Below are 22,359 nucleotides of genomic sequence, written 5' to 3'. Positions count from 1 at the left end.
AAATGAATGGTAAAAGTAAAACTCGAACATATATTGAAATACTTAAAAACATAAATATGTAATTGTTATTTTCTGCTGTTTTGTACAATGGCATACTATATTATTTCTTGTTGAAGCTTATTTCATAATAGGTGAAAAGAACGATATATACGGGGTGGGCTAAATGTGGGTTAACAGGTAATAAATGAATTGATTAGTTAAGAATGAATGTCACCATACTCAATGTCACGCATAACAGAAATTCAGCTCACGATTGTAAGATTTGACAAAATTATCAAAATTAACACAGTAGAAGCATTAAGCTATGCAAGTGGCGAATTCTTGTTTCAGATGCAATAAATCAATTAAATAAAGATATTCGTACATTTGAGAGATTAATTTTAAGTTTTTACTATTTTGTGGATTTAGTATGGAATACCTGCATTATCAAAGTTGGTTGAAATCTATAATATTTTTATCGTCTCCTGTCTTTTAATTATTCAATTTTGTGTAAGTAATGACAGCCCGAAACCTCGGATGAGTTCCATTCATCTATGCCGTCAACCAATGCCTTCCACTTTTACTAGATAGAATCGAGTTGGAGATATTTGGATAGTGTGTCCACGCACTGTTTGTCTATGAGTCTCAAGATTAGCATGTTTGAGTCCTGTTAATTCCAAACAAAGTCTGCTATTGAATTGACTTCTACCTAGTCTCTTTTTTCTAACCCAACTTGAATATCGCTAAATCATGATTTTTACATTAGTGAAGTTTTACCCAACAGATGGAAAAAAATGAGTGGCACAATGCTGCTCTTTAATAATCTCTGAATAATAATGTGAGTCCGTTTGAGTGAATTGTAAATGTTTTGAGGAGGTAATTAAATTATGGACGCGTCAAATGCACCACGTGTTGAATTACGATATTTAGTTAATTTAAAGTTTATTGTTGTTGTGGAGCGTAGCTATTACTACTAAGTAGTTAAATAAAATTACTAGCAAATTTGTATGTTTTATTTTGTTTGTGTTGTTAATTTGCTTTCACCATGCTTTTATTTTCAGTTGTCAAAATGTACAAATTTTTGAGTTGACGGGAAGTTTGTCAGACATTATTCGTTTTGAATTTTACAATGAATTGTACACAAAGTAACTTCCAGTGCCAAGAAAAAAAAATCATGAATGAAATATTCAATTTTAAAGGCCCCCGAGTGCAGCCAATTTTAAAAACACATCTTAAATCTACAACGTAATGAATCAAAGATCGTTCGAATACATTGATGCTGCACATGAGACGAACAAGAAATAAACGCAATCAATCACAGTACAATTGGCTGATAACAAAATACGCTTTTCTAAATGAATTGTCTAGCATGAAATATAACAATCATTCATACACGCCTGCGCAGACATACTCGTAAATACTAATCGTTTTCTATGTACCTTGTATTAACTGTAAACACAAGTTGTTTTTTGCATTTGTCTACTCTAAAGTGATGGCGTTAAAATACGCATTGGTAATGTTTAGTTTGACTAAAATTAATCAGGGAAATGTTTGAATCGTTTTGTCAAATATTTTTAAAACTCTTCTTTTGCGTTTTTGTCAGTATCGGCTTGTTCCTCATGTTCTTCATATTCATCAAAATCGATTGAAAACTCATCCCACATTTCATCTGATACATCATTGGTGTCTTCGATCTCCTTAGCGGTGATGACGCCTATACAAAGAAAAACACATCAACTTCACGTATTTACCACTGTCTATTGACTTTAGTTCCTATTTAGCAACACTTTTAACGTTAAATAAACATCCAAAACAATGCTGATATTAGTTGGCTCAAATGTAATTATATTGAATTTATTATTATAAAAATATATTACTACTCGTTAGTGATCAATACTGTTAAATAAGCTGCATGTGAATTTATTGTTACGGAAGACCAATAGAAACCTTTCAACCTAACACTATCAGGAAAAAAGGTCCACAATGCACCCGACAGCCACACAAAGATGGATATTTTATCTTTGATAAATAGAAAAGAAATAACCGATAATCGAATAAGTCACAAAACTACTTGCCAACAATTGTCTACATGAAAAATAAAATTAACAAAATCCCATTCGTTATTATATAGAAATCCCATCATGATCTTTATCTGTTGCATCGTATATTTTCTCAGCGTTATCATCGCCCACGCTGAAGTATTCAATATTATTGAAATATTATCCCTTCTTCCAAGTCGTCGCTTCGGTTGTCTATCATGCTGTATAGCATAGCCCTATATGATCGATATATTGTCTGTTAAATTAGCCAGCTATTGGGGACAGTCAATAAGCGTTATTAAGTGTTATCGTCGTATTGCTTAAATTTTAAATGTAAACAATCACAATTCTCAGGTTTAAAGCGGAATAATGGAAATAAGATGATAAGATTTCAGATAAGTATTCACTTATATGAGATGGAAAAATTCGAATTTATATTCAGCAATTGAGCATAAACTAGAGTAATAACATTTAATTTTTTAAAATCACATTGATTTATGGCATAGCTTAATAACATAATCTATGAGTTGAGTAAAAAACATTGATCAAGACCAACAATCCATAACACTTTGACCCTTTTATTTAGCTATAAAATACGATATATTCTTTCTGCTACACTCACGTGACAAATTCTAATCTAGACATGTTGATAGCTCGACCTACCGGTACTGAGTTTGGAATCCTTTCCATGTTTTATGAACAATCCCTAAAATCGAGTGACTTCGGTGCAGCAGACCATATTCAAACTGCCATATTTCTCGAATCTCCCGATTTTACATAGTGTGGTTATTCCCTTTATTCTATTACCTTACCTCTCATTGGATTTTTTGGTACAATATCCCCTATTATGCTCAGTTAAAGTTCATTAGAATTTAATATTATAATACGAACAGTCCAACCTTTTCTGGATAATAATCTGAGTATATATAAAGAACTTATCATCTGCCTTCTATTATAAATCGCATTTCCTTATATATAGTAGACATATTCATATACATAATATATACCCGTCGTAAATATAGCATCATATTTCATGAATGATAGTCATACTTGTGCAATAGAATTTTCAAAGATAGATTAGCATTAACATGCGTTCATGCATTTGCTTCATCAAATGAATTATTCCGTCCACTTCTGGCTGTCTTTTGCAACGTGCTAGATGCGTACGTCGCACAAGGATATTCTTGTTGTGTTTGTTCATAGGCCGAAGGAATTGAATAACAAGACAAAATTAGAATTACATGTATGCGTCACCATACTGTTAATGTAATTTGGATATTGTGGAGCCGTAGTGACTGTTTGAATGGGCGTATATTGAGAGCATATAGTTTCGTTTACAAGTTACTCTCAGGTATGTGTTCAGTCAAGTTCAGTTCTTCAAACTTCACCGAATTCTCCATATTTTCATGGCATGAATATATCCTACTCAACAATGTTTACGTTTACCTTCGTTTTCCTTACCTTTTGTTTGAAATTCTTGTCGCCGCGACTAGCTTCGTTCATTTGCTGCAATGACGATGTTCATGACACGATTTCACAAAGTCACGCTTAAATAAGTGGGTCGCATTGTTAAACTGGTACATAACGTCTAAGTCACATCGATACCTTAATATTACACGCAGCTTAGATAAATGCAAATTTTTCGGGTGTCCTAAAAATGTCGTGTACCACTTGTCCTATGTATCCCGCGTGTTCTACTTGTCCCACGTATCCCACTTGTCCTACTTGTCCCACTTGCTCCACGTTCCTCACGTTTCCCACTTGTCCCACTTATCCCATGCGTCTTACTTATTCTACGTGTCCCACTTATCTCACGTGTCACACTTGTCCAATGTGTCGCACGTGTCCCGCCCTAATGACAAGTGAGACAGGTGGGATACTTTGGACAATTGGGACACATTGGCACATCATCCGGAGTTCTCGTCCTTTCTGGAGGGCCTGGTGCGGACTGCGAACTTCCTAACAGTGTCGGCTAATCTGACTTGACCTCTTCTTCTCAGATTCTATTCTTCTCTCTTCTTTGTATATGAGATATGTTTGTAAGCTTGAGTGTATGTTTTATAATTTAACTGGTAATATTCACTCTTTTTATTTCCACTATTGGTTTTCCGAGGTCGTTTGAACGATTTGCTTACTGAAATAGTTCCACTGATTCTGTTACTTCAAAGTTGTTTCAATTTCGATAGACAAAGTCATTATTGTAGTAACCGGTTTTAGTTTTTTTGCTGATAATGTAATACATTTTTTTAAATACAATAAAGTTCTCACTGAGACCCGATGATGTACACATAAATTTTGGAACATATGTCAGTTTATAGTTAGATTTGAGTGAGAGTGTTGAGAGTTGTGTGGCCTCATTTAAATATAACAGGCAGGAAAACAGCTGGACGGAAAATAATTCCTCCAGCACGGGGTAGCCTACTTACACTGAGTGGACCTATGCATCGTTTTGTTATTATGTTGTTGTTGCTCTGATTGGGAACGTAGTGGACCAATAAATCGTTTTTGCGATTATGTTGTTGATTTTGTTGGGCACGGAGTGGCCTGCAGATCGTTTTGTTAATATGTTGTTCTTTTTCATCATGTGAGAATTTTTCTTCCTATCGTTATGAAAAAATCGTTTTTCTCTTTATTCACTGGACCAATTGCTTTAAAATTTTGAGTGATTATAGAATGTATTTTTCGATATCAATTTTATTCATTTTAAATTGTACTGTGAACTCTATGGGATTTGTTATTTGTGTGCTATGACGTCAACAAAATGTGCGCACTTTGTGGCGGTCGCATATCCGCGGATCCCGTGCTCAGCGAAGGTCAGCGGATCGTGTTAGGCCAAAGTGGGAAGTTTTTTATGGAGAAGGGTAGCCAAGGGTGAGCAAGGTTTTTTGCTCACATAGACTAGCGGGTACATTTCATGAACAATATTTACAGTGTTACAAAAGCCAAAGTGGAAAACAATAAGCCTCGTGCCAAAACTAAATTTGATCGCAATGTCAACTATTAATTAGGTGATTTTAAACATTAAAATTTGGTTTTAGTTTGGTTGTCGCAGCATCAGGCGGGCCAGATTGAATCAACCAATGGGCCGAATTCGGCCCGCGGACCGTAGCATGGATTATTGACAGTCCCTGTACTGATACAGGTATTGGGAAGTTACCGCACATGATTTTGGGGGAATTGATGATAAAATATTTCGTTTTACTTTCCGTGTCCAAATATTTGAGCATAGCTTTTTTGTTTCATGAAATGCTGCTAAAGCGTATCGGTTATTGGTCTGCGTGAAATGAACGAACAACTATTGCAACTGTGGGCAAACCGAGACTCGCCAGAGATTTAATGCGGCTCTTTTCGCTGGCATTAATTATTATCCAAATTCAACTACGAAAAACTTTATTAGTTTATTTTTTTAAATTTATGTGGCGGTAAAAAAAGACGAACCACGGCCTATCGTCCGGTTACCAGTCAGTGTCGGATAGGGAATTAGTATGCCAGTTATTTGTTTTAGGATGCATGGTGGAGGAAGTCATAACCGATCAGCGCTTACGTCAACCACTCTACGACGGCGAGGACTCCCGCAATCCCCTCGCACATAATTAACCCCGCATGGCAGAAATTTATTATATATATCATTTTGCAAAAACTCCGATGCAACAAGGGAAGCTAGTTTGATTATATCATAGAATATTTATCGTGCTAAACAGCCATACTATGACTGTGATTTTGTGAAAAACAATATTGCTGATGTTGTCCCAGTCTTGGATACCAACAACACGAAGCGAATAATTGCCCAAACGCCGGTTTCGCGTCGCAATACACAAAGGCGCATCTCCCAAATTGGTACAACTGTAACAGATACAATGCAAAATGATTTAATGAGCTTTAATAATAATAATTTTGAAAATTAGGCGGCTCTCCTGTATTTATGATGTGCTGCATGCTGCTCTTATACTGAAAAAAATTTGCCCACCCCGGTTTTATTGAGTTACACAAATTACGATGTCATCAAAGGCATTAAGATATTCAAAGCTCTGTTTTATCTTTTCCAGTTTCATCAGTTTTTTTCTCATCCTCCAACTCTTCATACTCGTCCTGGTCATATATCAGATCTTTCCAAATAGGGTCGGATAAGTCAGAAATACTTTCAATCTCGTCTGCGCTGATGGAATCTGCAAAAGAATGAACATATCAAAGATTATGAATTTTTATGTAAAAGCTACGTGTGGCTTCTTTATAACGCAGCTTTATTTGGTTTGGAATATAAGAGCACATACGCTTAATAGATAAGCGGGATCGCTTCGAGCATATTCTGTGAGAGAAGATGAAACAAAGTTCAATATTACTCCGCATACGAGTTATATGATATTGTTTAGCATAGTACCATTAGACAAATTTGCAAGTTATATACTTTCACATTTGTTGTATTGCGACCTATTCAAAATTGCTTTTTATCAAATCACGCCGTGGCGGAAACTGAAACAGCAGACTTTTCATTGTAGATCATTGTAACTCACCATCATCGTTCGAGTCTAATATATCAAATAGCAATAATCTCGATTCTATATCCATGAGAGGAATATTAGAACTGCTGTGATAGTCGTAACTTGATACTTTATCGGTGCGATCATCAATCATTGTATAAAATATTGATCTGTAATAAATTATAGGAAAATATTTTTTCAGTAAATCCAGGTCTTATATTTAATTTGACTACCATATCACGCCCATTATTTTACTAGAAATTTGACATGCACGAACATAAATAACACTTTTGTTGGCAAATACTATACACTATTCACTGCGGAAGCTTTATAACATCAGAATGCTTTTTAATGCTACTCTTTAGTTAGTACCGTGTTTTTGCAATACTTACTTGACAAATTCTACTTCTGATATCATACTGCGACCGATTGGAGCAGAATTGGGCATGTCAGCTTCTTTTTCTGGACAATCTTTTAGACTTAGAGACCTCGGTGCAGCAAACCAGACTGAAAACCCCAAATTTCTTGAATCTCCCGATTTCACGTAGTAAGGCGAACTGAACAGAAATATAGATTTAGTTGAAGAATAAATGGAGAAAGAACATACATACACATACACAAGATATATAAAACCCGACAACATTTCTTACTTATTTGGAACAAACAAACAATCTCCTGCCTCAACGAAAGCTTGATACCAATGTATATCCTGCATTACGGGATGTTTGTACATATCAACACTTCTTGGGTCTACAGCAGAATACATAGGCATTTGACTATGACTTGGAAGTATATGGCGATCATTCTGTTAAAAATTCAAAAATGTTTGTATATTTACTAAAACATGCATGTAAAATTGTACTTTTTCTCATTGCCATGTTAATAGGACATTTGAGTTTGAAAATTGCACACTAAAATAATTTTCGAATTAACCTATTGTAGCTTTTATGGGGTATGCTTGTTTACAATGAACGATAACCATTTGTTATGTGATTTAAATGCGTTTTATTTAAATTTCTCAACTACGTCATGGAATCGGTAATGCGGTGTTGGAGTAGGCTGATGTAATAATGTGTATAATTTGACTTTGCAAATCATGTCTCTATTTTTCTTGATAGATGAAACCGAAATAATATTATTTATCGTTTAAAGCTTTGAAAATTATTTAACGGATATATAAGATTTTTATCCCCAGGCTGTTCACTGTATTTTAATTAGTTCGATATAAAAAGAATTGGCCATGACTCGCCCTTTCGCCTTATACCGGTATTGTTTCCTCGCGTTTGATACCATGTCGTCAAACATTATTTTGTTTATTTTTGAACAACGTACTCATTGGAACAATTGTCCTTTATATTTCTTTGTGTGATAAATAGTACACACACGTTACCCTGTGAATGATTGTCCAATTCTTTGTACCGTCAAGCATACAATGCATATTTTCCTCATTATTCCAACGCAATTCTGATTGGCATGATCCCGATGATAATAGAAACATCACTCTGACTATCCGCTCTCGATATCCGCCACATGACATTGATTGCATAAGAGACAGTTCATCTGGTGGAAACAGAATATATATAGGTATGAATCATAAAAATAAATTAGACTTTATTACTTCAATTTTTTTAATCTATATGTTTTATTTTGAGATCTCAAATCTTGTGGATGTTTTCAGGTACGCGATGTTCTTGTTCATTTCGGAAAAACAGCAAATCAGCAATTACTAACTTAGACACTTTTTTCACGCAGGTCGATTATAAATTATGAGTGTGCATGTAAATGAATGTTCGCGGGTGCTTATTTATTTTGACTTGACATGATGGTTGAGTACATGCAAACGCGCCATTTTATAAATAATATAGAGAGTTTTCTGGGGTCAAAAATTGGTGAAACATGCATCAGTCACAACATTTCATTGTGCGAGTGCAATTAAGTTTTTGTCTTACCTCTCATTGGGTTGAGCGGTACAATATCTCGTGATATACATATTGGATGCTTGTTGTAGTTTCGTAAAAATACTTTAAATGGAATTAGTACAATTTTTTTTTCGTATTTTCCAACTTCTACTGGAGCAAGCCATTTACCGTATTTCTTTCTGCAATATACAAATGTATAGTAGGATTGAAAACTTTTCTGTAATGTTAGTATATATATATAATTTTCAAAAAACAATACGCATTATTTGTCTTATATAACTGGTGCTTTATAACCAACCTTCTAACATGACTAAAATTACACCTTATCGGACTTGTATGTTTATGGTAAAATTTATTTGTATCTTATCGGTAGTATGAGATTAACTGAAAACTATTCTCGCCGCCTACGGCGAGCTAATTACAGTCACATAAAGGTATGCTCAAATGAGAAAGTGGGCTTAGTTTTGGATTAATTGCTGGTTGAGTGAAACTTCTTAAATCTTACTTGAGATATTCGTCATCTTGCCACGTCTTGAAATTGCTAAATACTTTAGCTGCTCCTTTGATGACGACTGGTTTATTAACCTTGATATACTTCTCGAAAAATTCTTGAGGTGTTGGAGGAGTATCTAGGACATCTATTTTAATTGGTGGCATGTGAGACCCGAGAGGTTGAAGATGTCCTTTAGGGTCATCACATTCTGCAATGCACAACACAGAAACAAACCATACCAATGTAATAAATTCTATGTTCATTGTGATACGGTACGATTGTTTGGTTTTTTAAGGTTTTACTATGAATAGACCACACCTGAATTTAAAATAAGTGTTTGTATTTATCTTGTACTTTTAATTTTATCTCTTTTACCTAAGTTGCTAATTTTTTGCAGAAGATGAAGATTCATTTAACTGATAGTCTGGAGTGAGAGTACTTCCGAATAAATAAGTTGATTGATCGTTCTTTATAATCTCAACACTTGAATCTAACATTTTCTGACCTTATATATATAACATAGCTATATTATCATCTAAATGTTGAGAAATACTGAGGCACAGCGACATGATACTTATTGAAAAGTTATATTATATTGAACATTAAATTTTGCCCATCTTGCACCCATCACGAACTGCTTCCCATATTTTTCTTCAACGATGACAGGATTTCCTAGAAATCACTCGATCTATTGTTCAAACTGCCTTCCTGCGTTACGCAAGATTTTACATAACATCCGGCATTTCTCGGGTTTCATGGATTCATCACATATTTTCTTTATTAACCTGATGGTGTAGGCTACCATAGCAATTTTAAACCATCAGAATTGATTTGATACGTTTCATAAGACGACGCATTGTGTAAAATTTAGGAAAATCGTGTTTACGAAAACTGTTCGGAAAAATTGTTGCCAATGTATACTGTGATTACATAAATTTTCCATATATGCTTGAGTATATTAAAAAAAAGTATTAAAAAATTATATAAACATTTTGTGATGCATGTTCGCATGCCACGTATACTTGAACAATGTGTATTCCACAAATTTGGAGCATAATATTACATGACGATTTGACAATTTCAATCATTCAGCAAGATGTACTATCTGATTGGAAAATTTCAATTTAGTCGCGAAGTAATTCACTCGTAAAGCAAAGTTATTACAAACATTGGACAGCATGAGTCTTTGAAATAACAACGAAAATATTGCCGAATTGCAGGAACATAAAATCTCAATATTGTAGAAATTTTGAGCTCAGCTGAAGTTGATATATATGCAAAAAAATAATTTTGCTCGATATTAGTATAAGTCCCCTAAACACCTATTTCAATCATATTGTAAAAACAAATTTTCGCCTGTAACATTACTACGTTGGATTACGAATAAAATACTATCAGGTGTTGTGCGGACGCCACAATGTATGTACAGTTCCGCACCCCCTTATTGCACCGTTGACTAAATATGAAAATTTTTCCTACCCCTTTTTGAAGATTTGTAGCAATTTAGGCCGGGTAAGCTTCCTACAAAAACCAGCTATACGCAAACCTCTTAAGCATTCAACTGTCTAAAGGCATTCTAACAGAATTGTTAGGTTGCATTTCCATTACCCTATCCAATAATGATATTTCTGAAATCTACTGAAGTGCGTGAAATGAGACGTTGCTTTTTGATGACAATATTAAATATAATGATGAAAATTAATGATAGTGTGTATCTAATTGGCACACACTTGTGGTTCTGGTTTACATATGTGGCAGGATTACTGCTACGGGCACACATCTACACATATTTGGAGACATTCGTTCATCGCTTCTTTCAAAATTTTTCGATTCAGTTCTTTATTCCAAAATTTGCACCGCATACCTTCATAATATTATTTACAATTGATTGAAATAAATGTTTGCACTATAATATCTTCGCAAATAAATTCACATTGGTGGTAATTTTCACAAAATCTTATTTCAAGTTTTTTGAATGTTTTAGTTCTATAATTCCTCTTTTTCTTGTTTACTTTTGCCCAAGTCTTCTACCTCTTCGTATTCATCTGTGTCAAATAAAAATCCCGACCACATCTCATCTGTGACATCCGTTAAAGCTTCGATCTCTTCTGCGGTAATAAAACCTGCCGAATATAAAGACATGTAAATTCATGAACATAGGCTGTCTAAAAGTTTCAAGACGAAGAAAAAATGACTCTGACGCTGTTGCCCTAATAAGGAATCATTAACGCCAGTTTTGTTAATTAAACGCATTCGGAGTTTGCTATTTCTGCGATGTTCATTTTTATGTTTCATAAAAATATAACATGAAACACTGTGATAATTACAATACAATATTATTTTTAAATAAATAAATATTGGTCAATGCTCCGAAATAAAATATCACTTGTATTTAAAGCTCAACTCACCGTCTCTATCCGTGTCGAGTGCGTCACGAAGTTCCGACGGAGTCTCTTCGTCTGCACCAAATGAGCGAACCATTTCGTCAAACGTGATGACGGACAGTTTATCACTTCTATCATCTATCATTGTATATATAAATGCCCTGAATTACAACAAACCAAAATGATCAAATATTTCACTTTTCGTTTTTATCATGGGATATAATGTGCTTATGCTTATGTCATGAAATCAACCTCATTTGAGTTTCTAAAAGTTAAGTACCTTTTTCTGGTTACAAAGTAACTAATCAAAAATTAGCGATTGTAAATAAATATAATTGACTGAGAAAATCAAATAACTGTTGATAAATTTCTATTTCCATCCCCTTTTTTGATCATATGTGTTCAGATATTATTTCTACTTGTTTATTCTTTGCGTCTAGGGGAGTAAGTATTTTGTCAGATTTGCTTCAAGTAAAGAGAAAATAAAGTTGTTCATTATTATACTTTATAACGTTGTTGATTATCGTCTATAAATTGAAAATTTTTTTTTTTGTTTCAAATCCGGGGCGAAGAATGATTTTACTTCACAGCCAAATTTATCGAATTTGAGAAAAAAAGGGTCGGCGATTTTTATTATCTTCCATGATATTGCATTAGAAATTTTTTCAAGATCTTCCAAAACTTTAAGTTTATTTTAAAAAGATTTTGTCTTATATTGATCCCAACTGAGATAAACCATGATTTTTGCCAGACAGTTAATGAGGTTACACAAAATTGTATTGTGAAATTAATATTGTAAATTACTACAGTGCATCTTAATAATAATAATGTTTTATGGAAACCTAGTATTACGACATACTTCACACTTTCCAAATCTGATATCACGCTATGGCCAATTGGCGCCGAGTCAGGCAAGTCTGCTTCATTTTCTGGACAGTCTGTTAGATTGAGAGACCTCGGGGCATCGAACCAGATAGAAAAAGCCATATTCCTCGAATCTCCTGATTTCACATAGTGCGGTGCGCTAATTGAAAAGATATATATATTTAGTTATATGCGCACAGTATAGATATTTCGTCAAAATTAATATATGAAAAAAATTTCTTACTTATTTGGAACGAACAAACAATCTCCGGCTTGTAAGAAAGCTTGATAACAAGGCATATCTTGCATTACGGGATATTTGTACATGTCAACACTCTTTGGATCAACTGCAGAATATACGGGCGAATAATCCGCCTTCGGGAGTATATGTCGATCTTTCTGTTGTAATAAATTTGACACACTTATTCGAATGTGAACACAATAATTTGCGCCAAATAATCATTGGTGTATGCTGTATATGATATATAATTGGTAAATATTATACTAATTCGTTTTGAAATAATGCTTTCGAAAAAAGCAATATTCTATATATACACATAGACACAACAATCTAGTTTCTACTAACTTAGTATTAGTATATAAGATAGTTTGACACTTTCAAATCGCCAGGAAATTAGACTGTATAGACACTGAAACCGTTCGAGTAATGAATGATTGAGTGTCAAAGGTATCGTTGACTAAATCTCTAAGCGACTCGCACCAACGATCACAATCCGCAGGGTACGTCGAGACGCTAGGAAATCTATATTTGATTTTTATTTCGACGTTATACAGAATACAATTCTGAGACTTTATATCAATAATTAATCTATTGAAAAGATTTTAAGTAGTAGTCAAACAGCGAATAAATATCGAAAACGTCACCAAAAATATCGTAATTGTAAAGTATTTAAAGTGATTCGTACTAGGTTGAAAGCAAGTAATGACCTGTAAATGTGTTTTCAATTTAATAATAGATATAAACAAAATCAATTTTTTGAAAATTGATTTCAATTTTTTGAAAATTGATTTCATAATGTGTTCCTTACAAAAAGAATCTATCAAAATCTAGACAAATGCGTGCTGTTGGCATAAATATCTTGTCACTACTTTGCTTTCACGAATACACCCGTGATTAAACAATGTACAAATGTTTTTAGTGGCAAATTCAATAAACTTAAAATTTATAATATTTGTTTCGCCTATTATGAAAGGAACAATATTATTTACCCTGTGAATGATTGTCCAATTCTTCGTACCATCAAGCAAACAATGCATATTTTCATGCATATCCCAATGTATTGCCGATTGAGCAGAACCGGATGAAAATAGGAGTATAACCTTCGAAATCCGTTCTTGGAATCCACCACACGACATAGATTTTATAAAAGATAGTTCGTCTGAGAAGAGTAAGAGTATTTTAATTGAATATATCGCACATGTTCGTATGTGCCCAGCTGCTTGTTCTCACGAAACATTTTCCCTATATATCAGTACAAAATTTGTTGTAGACCTTGATAAAATCTTTACCTCTCATTGGGTTCTCGGGAACAATGTCCCGAATTATGCAGAGATCCCGCTTTTTATAGCTCTTGAGGAAATGTGCAAACTCTATTGGTATAATATCTGGAAATTGAATCTCAATTTTTCCGACTTCTGTAGGAACGTTCCATTTACCGTAATTTGCACTGTGGTGTGGAAATTGTTAAAACAAATTAAGTTAGATAGTTGAAATGAACTAATTCTATTTGTCATATAATATTCATATGACTGGATATTTGCGTTTTTTTCTACACCACTGTAATAATAAAATCAAGTAATAAGCCCTGTTATGCCTTATGTTAGCCAATTGTATCGTGAATTAAACAGTATCCACAATCACTCCCCAAAATCTGTTTCTGGTTGCTTTTCGGTAAGCAAGCTTGGCAAACAAAAAACAGATTACAGAATTCAGTATTATGTGTATTATCTATGTTTTAGTATGTGCTATTGCAAATCCATAATTATTAAGGTAGGTCAATAATATTATGACGCTAGCATTTTCTCTTAGTAAAATAAACAACTTACCTCAAGTAATCATCATCTTTCCAAGTATTGAAATTGCTAAAAACTTTTGCAGCACCTTTGATGACGACCGGTTTATTACCTTTAATATATTTATGAAGAAATTCTTGTGGATTGGGTGGAGTATCGATCACATCTATTTTAATCGGAGGCATATGGGAGCCGAGAGGTTGTAGATGTCCTGGAGGGTCATCACACTTGGCTACATAAAATACTGAAGCAAGAAATGGCAAAAATGAAAATTCGATCTTCATTGCAATTGTTAATTTTATAATCTGTGATTTTAAACAGAGTTGGATTATATCTTAGTAGAAATGAATTTTTATTTTACCTTTACGGCTTCAATTTACGAGCGTCAGTGGAATCTAAATTTCCTCCGAAAACCTGAAGGTTTCAGATACGTCGTCTGCTTTTTGATATTCTGAACCCATGATATAACATTTTGTCGATACTAATTAATATAACCCTGAGACTGATCTATTCGTTTAATTCTGAAGTAAGTAATGTAAAAAGCTTTCTGCGTCGTTGAAGACTTTTTTACTTTCCGATATCAAACCCTTTTTGGTATATACGATTTGATGCAACTTCGTTGCGACAAAGCTCCGTCCGTTGGACACGTGCTCCTTTGGATGCGTTGACCACATTGTTCACTAATTGATATGATGACGCCTAATCTTTAACCATATGGTGCAGAGAAGTTCACATTGAGTAATATGTCAATTATCCCTCAGCCAACTTTGGCATGGAAGGAAGCATAAATTATATTTCCCGTATATTTTTGAACATCTTTATTATTTATCACAATAAAAAATAATGAGTGGACATAATCGTGTCTATACGCTTTGCGTTATCATTTTTTTTCTCTGTTTGACTGCATGTGTCTGATTATGCAAGAATATTTTGGTGATTGCACGAATTTTGGGAGAGAGGATTATAGAAATATAGCAGCATAAAAGGCCAGCATTAAAAATAATGGCACAACTGTATAATTGGACATCAAGCACTCCAATTCGGGCGTGATTATAATTCTGGCAATAAATAATAATTACTCACATTGTACAAACATACGCAAGGTATAAAGTTACGCCAATTATATAGGAACGGATGTAACGCTGCCACATACGGAAGCAATACTGCTTCTCACACATAACTTCGGGTCTTTATTTTATATGACGGATTTGCCTGGCTTGTCCATGGGAATTCAAATCACAGGGTATTTAATTTGAAATTGCAAACTAAAATTGCTTTCGAATTAATTACCGATTGTTTTATTTTAAATTTCTCACCTACGCCATGGAAGATTGGTAAGGCGGCGTTATGGTGGGCTCATGTAATAATGTGTATTATTTCATTTCGTAAATCATGTCTCGCATTTTATACCAGGTCGACCGACATACCTTATTTATTGAATTTTTTTTAACCATTGTTCTATATATATATATATATATTATAGCAACAGATAGTAGACACACGTCGCCAGTGAAAGATTGTCCAATTCTGTGCATCGCCAAGCATACAATGCATATTTTCCTCATGATCCTAATGCAGTGCCGATGACCAGATCTTGAAATACATAAGAGACAGTTCATCTGGTGGAAACAAAACATATATAACTGGGAATCATGAATAATCAATTTTGATACTTCACTACATCAATCTATAGGTCATATCTTGAATTGAACACAATTGAACTTTGTGCGGTCGCAGGTAGATTATAAATTATGAATGTGCACGTAACCTCACCATAAAATAAGCATGGGAAACTTGCAATAATAAAGTATATACCGGTAGATAGTTTACTGCCGCCAAAGATACATCAGGCATAAGAGTTCATTGCGTGAGTGAACGTATGTTTTTGAGCTTACCTCTCATTGAGTTGATTGTTACAATATCTAGCCTCATACATATTTGATACATGTTGTAGTTTCGTAAAAAAAACTTTAAATTAAATTAGGTGTACCAATGTCGCAATGTCTTACCAATATGTAGTTAAATTTTATCCATTTTGCACACCGCACGAAATCCTTTTCACGCGTATCTTCAACAATGGCAGGATGTTCTAGAAACTCTTCAATCTATTGTTCAAACTGCTATCCTACGTTACACAAGATTTTACATAACATCCGACGTCGCTCACGTTTTATGGATTCATTATACACTTTCCTCATAAACCTGATGATACATGATCATATTATTAAACTATCAATATTGTTACGTTTCATGGGACGTCGCATTGGATAAAATTTAAAAAACTGTATGGGAAAATTAATTCTTGCCCATGTTTACTATGATTACAACAGTTTTCCATGCATACTTGAGTATTATATAAATAAAAGATCGGTAAGTATGTTAATAGGTATTTGTCTGATTGTTTGTTTGTTTGTTTGTTTGTTTGTTACTTATTGATCTTAAGATCGGTAAGTATGTTGATAGGTATTTGTCTGTTTGTCTGTCTGTATGTTTGGGTTAATTATGTCGTATAATTAGCGAGTTATTAACTAATTACCGATCTAAGATCGATAAGTCTTCGGTCTCCGACCGATATTCTCGTTTGTTTGTTTGTTTGTTGTTTGTTTGTCTGTTAGATACACGCAATATCTCATGAAAGCGAGGTTGAATCTGCTCCAAATTTTGCATGTGCATTCATCATAGTTCGGAACAGGAGCCTATCGATTGTGGATGGATTATGTCGTATAATTAGCGAGTTATTAATTAATTAGTGATGGGACACACTGTGTCACTATGGAGTAAGATCACTGTTTTGGGGGATCCCCTAACCTCCGATCGATAAGTCTTCGGTTTCCAACCGAATTCTAGTTTTATAAATTTGGTGCATAGCATTTCATGACAATTTCAATCATTTGGAAAGAAGTACTATATGATGGGAAAATTTTAATTTAGTCCAGAAGTAATTCACCCGCGAAGCGAAGTTGGTACAAACATTGGACAGCATGAGTCTGAAATAACAACGAATTCTTTTTTAAAACCTGAACCTTCGCTGCCGAAGTCTAAAACTTCAGTGTATTTGATTGCGCATATTCTACTCGAGGGTCGTCAAACCCGTGACCTGCTGGCCATATGTAGCCCGCGGAAGCATTTCGAGTGGACCGCGCTATATTTTTCAGAATTGAATAAATAAAAATTGAGTAAACTATTTTTCGAGTGATGTAGTATACAAAGATGTGATACAAACAATTTGTTTTTTTTCCTGAAAAGCCCTCTGCCAGCCCTTTCAAACAAGCCATTTTTAATCGAAACCAATTGGGAGAAAATATGGGTACATAAAAGTGCCATAGTAATTTACACTCTTGGTCTTTTACTACTCTATATGATGTTATCGCAAAACAATCCAAGCCGTTCTGAGATTGAATTCGTCAAGGAACGTATATTATGTAATGTTCGGGTTGCCAATGTTTTATGTCCGGAAATAAAAGAGGTGTTTGCAAAAATAGCATGTCAAGACAGATCATAACTCGTCGTGTTGAAGAGCTTGGGAACTCTATAGCAGAAACGTTAATTGCAAAAGCGGGTAAATTTATATTGTACTCCTGGCTCGCAGAGCTCGCAGCCATTGTCCCTATTAAGGGTACGACTAGAGGCATTGATTTGTTGGGAGCTGCGATGAAAATGGTCAAGCGTCTTGGCCGGTTTTTGGCGGAACCTTCGGGAATAACCACTGGTGGCGCTCCATCAATGGTTGGAAAACAACGGTTTTATTGTTCTAATAATTGTGCAAGTTTGGTGTGAGGGTATTGTTTGTTTTTTCAATAACCTGAAGTCAGTGTAGCAAAACTAGAACATAACTACATGTTAAGTGACCCTCTCAATTAACAGTAAACTACATGTGGCGCTTCGGCCACAAAGGTTGGACGACTCTGTTCTACTCCCAGAACATGTGTAATGTATGTGCATTTCCCCACACCAATGTGCTACCAAAACCACAACACAAAAACATACTGCATACGTGTATGGCAGATATTTACTATGAGGACCGTCTCGGGAACTGAGAATTAACATGAACTTCTTGCGAGGAAATACTTTATTCAAGAGATCCGGAATAATCCCACTATTGCACCGCTGTCTAATTGTTCTCCTAATTCTTCTAAAGAGTTGTACACATAATATGGATCACGTAACTTATGTCAGGTTAGCTTCCTACAAAAACTAGCTATCTGCGCCTCATGAGCATGCAATTTACTAGGTATGCTAAGAAAAACAACGAAGCCGCGTTTGTTTCACCCTACTCAAGAATGATATTTTTGACAAGACAATGATAAGAATGAATGAAAATGTATACGAAATTTGCAGGCAACCGTAGTTGATAAAGCGCTTGCATGTGTAACTGTATAATAGCAAGAGTAGACCTACCGTCACCGTCAAACATTTACACATATTTGGAGCCATTCATTCACTGATTATAGCAACTTGAGGTTTCATTATGATATAGGCTATCTATGGATGAGTGCTTGTGGTGACGCTCATCTAAAACTTTCTTTATTCAATTCTTTATTTCAAAATTGTTACGCACTTCATCCCAATATTATTTACAATTGAAAAAACATAAATAGTTGCACAATAATATCATTGCAAATAAATTTACATTCATGGTATTTTTCACAAATTCCTATTTCAAATTTTTTGAATGTTTTAATTTTATAGTTCCTCTTTTTCTTGTTTACTTTTACTGAAGTTTTCTACCTCTTTGTATTCATCTGTGTCAAATAAAAATACCGGCCACATCTCATCTGTGACATCCGTTAAAGCTTCGATCTCTTCTGCGGTAATGAAACCTGCATGAATATAAATACCTGTAAGTTTATGAACATATGCTGCCTAAATGTTTCAGTCAAGAAGAAACAAAACTTATGAAACCATTGCACTTTTGTCTTCATAAGGAATCATTAATGCCAGTTTGGTTTTATTCGCATTCAGAATATCGCTTACTCAATATGCACAATACTTTAAGGATATACTACGTACAAGTAAGCACGCAAGTTCAAACAAGCTCGAGGACTATTCAAAGAGCAATTTAAATAACAGGGTCATTTGTTTATCATTCATTGACAACATAGTTTTTTGATTGAAATGCTTACAATAACACAATCCAGGCCTATCTTTATGAAAAATGAAAAATATGATGGATGCAATACAGTATTTTTGAATGAATAACTATTAGTCAGTGCTCTGTAATACAATACCACATGTAGTTCAAGCCTAACTCACCGTCTTTATCCGAGTCGAGTACGTCACGAAGTTCCGACGAAGTCATCTCGTCTGCGCCAAATGCCTGAACCATTTTGTTGAACTTGAAGACGGACAGTCTATCACTTCGATCATCTATCATTGTATACAAAAAGGCCCTGAATTACAATAAACAAAACTGGTCATTATTTCACTGGATTTGTTATAGTATATATTGGTAGGTGTTAATGTTATTTAATCAGCCGCATTTTAGGTTTTTAAAAGATAAATTCATTTTTCTGGCTACAAATTAAAACAGATAAAAACCCAAAGAATTAGCAATTTTTGAAATACAGTAAAAATGGAATAGGTGTAATAAAAGAAATTGACTTGAAGATGTAAATAACTTTTGATGAATTTCTATCCTTTTTCTCGATCATATATATATGTGTTCAAATATTATTTTAACTTGCTTATTCGTATCGTCTTGAAGAGTAAATATTTTGCTCTGGGTAAAAAGATAATAACGTCATGAAAGCCGAATTGGCAAATTTTTAGAAAAAAGAGGTCGGGTATTTTCAATATTATCTATGAAATTGCATTTTTAATACCAAACAAACAGTGTGAAAAATTCGAGAATAAGTAGCATATGTTAAAAAGATTTTGGTCTATATCGGGCCCATCTGAGAATGACCACTTTTGCTACTCAAATACTTTACCATATTCACTGAAAACGTGTTTTCAATTCGATAAATTTGTCGACGAACAAACAGTGCTGTAATTAAATATCAAGCGCGTGGTTTCGTATATAATTGCTTCTTAAAGTGATCCAGTAGTGTCAGTAGTAATTCGCCAGTTAGTAATTTGATTAATAAGTTTCCACAAAATTGTATTGTGAAATTCAAGCAATCAACTACTTCATAATAATAATAAAGTTTCATGATAATATAGTACTATGAGTATGACATACTTTACACTTTCCAGGGTTGATATTACGCTATGGCCAATTGGCGCCATTTCAGGTAAATCTGCTTCATTTTCCGGACAGTCTGTTAGATTGAGCGATCTCGGGGCATCGAACCAGATAGAAAAGGCCATATTCCTCGAATCTCCTGATTTCACGTAGTGCGGCGCGCTAATTGAAAAAATATATTTAGTTATATGCACAAAGTATAGATATTTTGTATATCAAAATTAATATATGACAAGCTTTTCTTACCTATTCGGAACAAACAAACAATCTCCTGCTTCAATGAGAGCTTGATACCAAGGCATATCTTGCATTACGGGATATTTGTACATGTCAACACTTCTTGGATCAATTCCAGAATATACTGACGAATGATCCGACTTCGGGAGTATGTGTCGATCTTTCTGTTAAGGTAAATTCCATACACTTATTCGAATTCGAACTCTACAATAGCCAACGAATTGGTGTATAAGTATATATGCCTGACACTGGCTCAGGCACTTGTCTAAGTTGCGTATCTTTCGTACGAATCCCCCGACACTAATGCAAAAATGTGAGATTTGAGGGAGACAGCCCGCCACGTTTGAAATAACAAATTAGTTGATATTTGTCTCACTTATTATACAAGGAACAATATTATTTACCCGGTGAATAATTGTCCAATTCTTCGTACCATCAAGCAAACAATGCATATTTTCTTGCAAATCCCAATGTAGTGCTGATTGAGCAGAACCAGAAGAAAATAGGAATATCACTTTCAAAATCCGTTCTTGGTATCCACCACACGACATAGATTTTATAAAAGATAGTTCGTCTAAGAAGAGTACGTTTTAGTGGAATATATGACAAATATTTGTAGGTGACCGGATAGTAGTTTACTTAGCTTATGAGTACAAAATTTATAACAGAAAGTAGTAAATAATTACCTCTCATTGGGTTCTCTGGCAGAATGTCCCGAATTATACAGAGTTCTCGCTTTTTATAGCTTCTTATAAAACGTGCAAATTTCATTTCAAAAATTTTTCCGTATATTTGAGCCTCAAACTTTCCGAGTTCTGTTGGAGCTATCCATTTACCGTACTTTTCACTGGGGTGTAGAAATTGTTAAAACAAATTAAGTTATAATTGAAATGAAATAATAACTCTTCGTGTTATATAATGCTCATATGATTAAACTTTTACATTTTCCTGCACCACTGTGATAATCTTTTGAGCCCCGTATGCCTCCGTATGCAGTCCATGATGTTGCCCAAATTTGCTATCATTTGGTTTTAAACTATCAATTACTACCAATCAGCGCGCTCTGCAACGGTTGCTTCAAATCTAATGATAAAACTTCAAAGCAGCTTTGTGCAAATTTTACTATTAATGTTGCAACAAAATATTTCAAATGATTGCAACATTTTAAATGAGCCAAATCTATGATAGAACATGAGAAAAACTTTTTTTTTTGTGATTTTATGACGACGATATTGCAAATGAAAAGTAAAAAAGACATTTGAAATTGAAAAGCATAATTTTCGATTCTAATTTGGAGAATTTCTTCCAAAGCCGTGAACTAAAACCACAGCCGTTCGGGATCCAAGCGTGCACACAAAAATATGCGAATTCATAAATATTAAGGGTAGGTCAATAATAATAATATGACAACAGCATTTTTTTCTAGTAAAATAAACATCTTACCTCAAGTAATCATCATCTCTCCAAGTTTTATAATTGCTAAAAACTTTTGCAGCTCCTTTGATGACGACCGGTTTATTAACTTTAATGTATTTATCAAAAAATTCTTGTGGACTGGGTGGAGAATCGATCACATCTATTTTAATCGGAGGCATATGGGAGCCGAGGGGTTGAAGATGTCCCATAGGGTCACCACATTCTACAATGCACGACAGAGAAACAAACCATACTAATGTAACAAATTCTATTTTCATGGTGATATGATACTATTTTATGATATTTTTAAGATTCACTTAAATACATCTAAA

The 22,359-nt window shown here is 34.2% G+C and overlaps 3 protein-coding genes across 4 annotated transcripts; all 3 read right to left on the bottom strand.

Annotated features, from left to right (window-relative positions):
• Positions 1-5,882: 5,882 nt before the first annotated feature.
• Positions 5,883-9,237, bottom strand: LOC120329885 (jmjC domain-containing protein D-like). Its single transcript, XM_039396677.2, has 7 exons — positions 8,921-9,237; positions 8,446-8,594; positions 7,887-8,056; positions 7,147-7,301; positions 6,889-7,053; positions 6,530-6,666; positions 5,883-6,184 (listed from the first exon to the last, which is right to left on the bottom strand). Exons 1-7 carry the CDS (start codon positions 9,169-9,171, stop codon positions 6,039-6,041), a joined length of 1,173 nt encoding a protein of 390 aa, XP_039252611.2. The 5' UTR covers positions 9,172-9,237; the 3' UTR covers positions 5,883-6,038.
• Positions 9,238-9,650: 413 nt separating this feature from the next.
• LOC120330493 (bifunctional peptidase and (3S)-lysyl hydroxylase JMJD7-like) lies at positions 9,651-14,504 on the bottom strand. The gene is made up of 7 exons (XM_039397464.2): positions 14,224-14,504; positions 13,687-13,844; positions 13,387-13,556; positions 12,401-12,555; positions 12,152-12,316; positions 11,317-11,453; positions 9,651-11,031 (listed from the first exon to the last, which is right to left on the bottom strand). The coding sequence occupies exons 1-7, from the start codon at positions 14,472-14,474 to the stop codon at positions 10,895-10,897; spliced, it is 1,173 nt and encodes a 390-aa protein (XP_039253398.2). The 5' UTR covers positions 14,475-14,504; the 3' UTR covers positions 9,651-10,894.
• A 4,123-nt stretch (positions 14,505-18,627) lies between these two features.
• On the bottom strand, positions 18,628-22,359 carry LOC120330488 (bifunctional peptidase and (3S)-lysyl hydroxylase JMJD7-like). Of its 2 annotated transcripts, none has more exons than XM_039397452.2 (7): positions 22,055-22,359; positions 21,298-21,458; positions 21,016-21,185; positions 20,621-20,775; positions 20,372-20,536; positions 19,444-19,580; positions 18,628-19,010 (listed from the first exon to the last, which is right to left on the bottom strand). In XM_039397452.2, exons 1-7 carry the CDS (start codon positions 22,303-22,305, stop codon positions 18,874-18,876), a joined length of 1,176 nt encoding a protein of 391 aa, XP_039253386.2. In that variant the 5' UTR covers positions 22,306-22,359; the 3' UTR covers positions 18,628-18,873. The 2 variants fall into 2 exon arrangements, with proteins under 2 accessions (XP_039253386.2, XP_039253388.2); XM_039397454.2 differs by having other exon boundaries at positions 21,016-21,089.

This window comes from Styela clava, chromosome 12 (assembly GCF_964204865.1).
Source record: "Styela clava chromosome 12, kaStyClav1.hap1.2, whole genome shotgun sequence".
Classification (NCBI taxonomy): domain Eukaryota; kingdom Metazoa; phylum Chordata; class Ascidiacea; order Stolidobranchia; family Styelidae; genus Styela; species Styela clava.
This window is presented reverse-complemented; position numbering and strand designations above follow the sequence as displayed.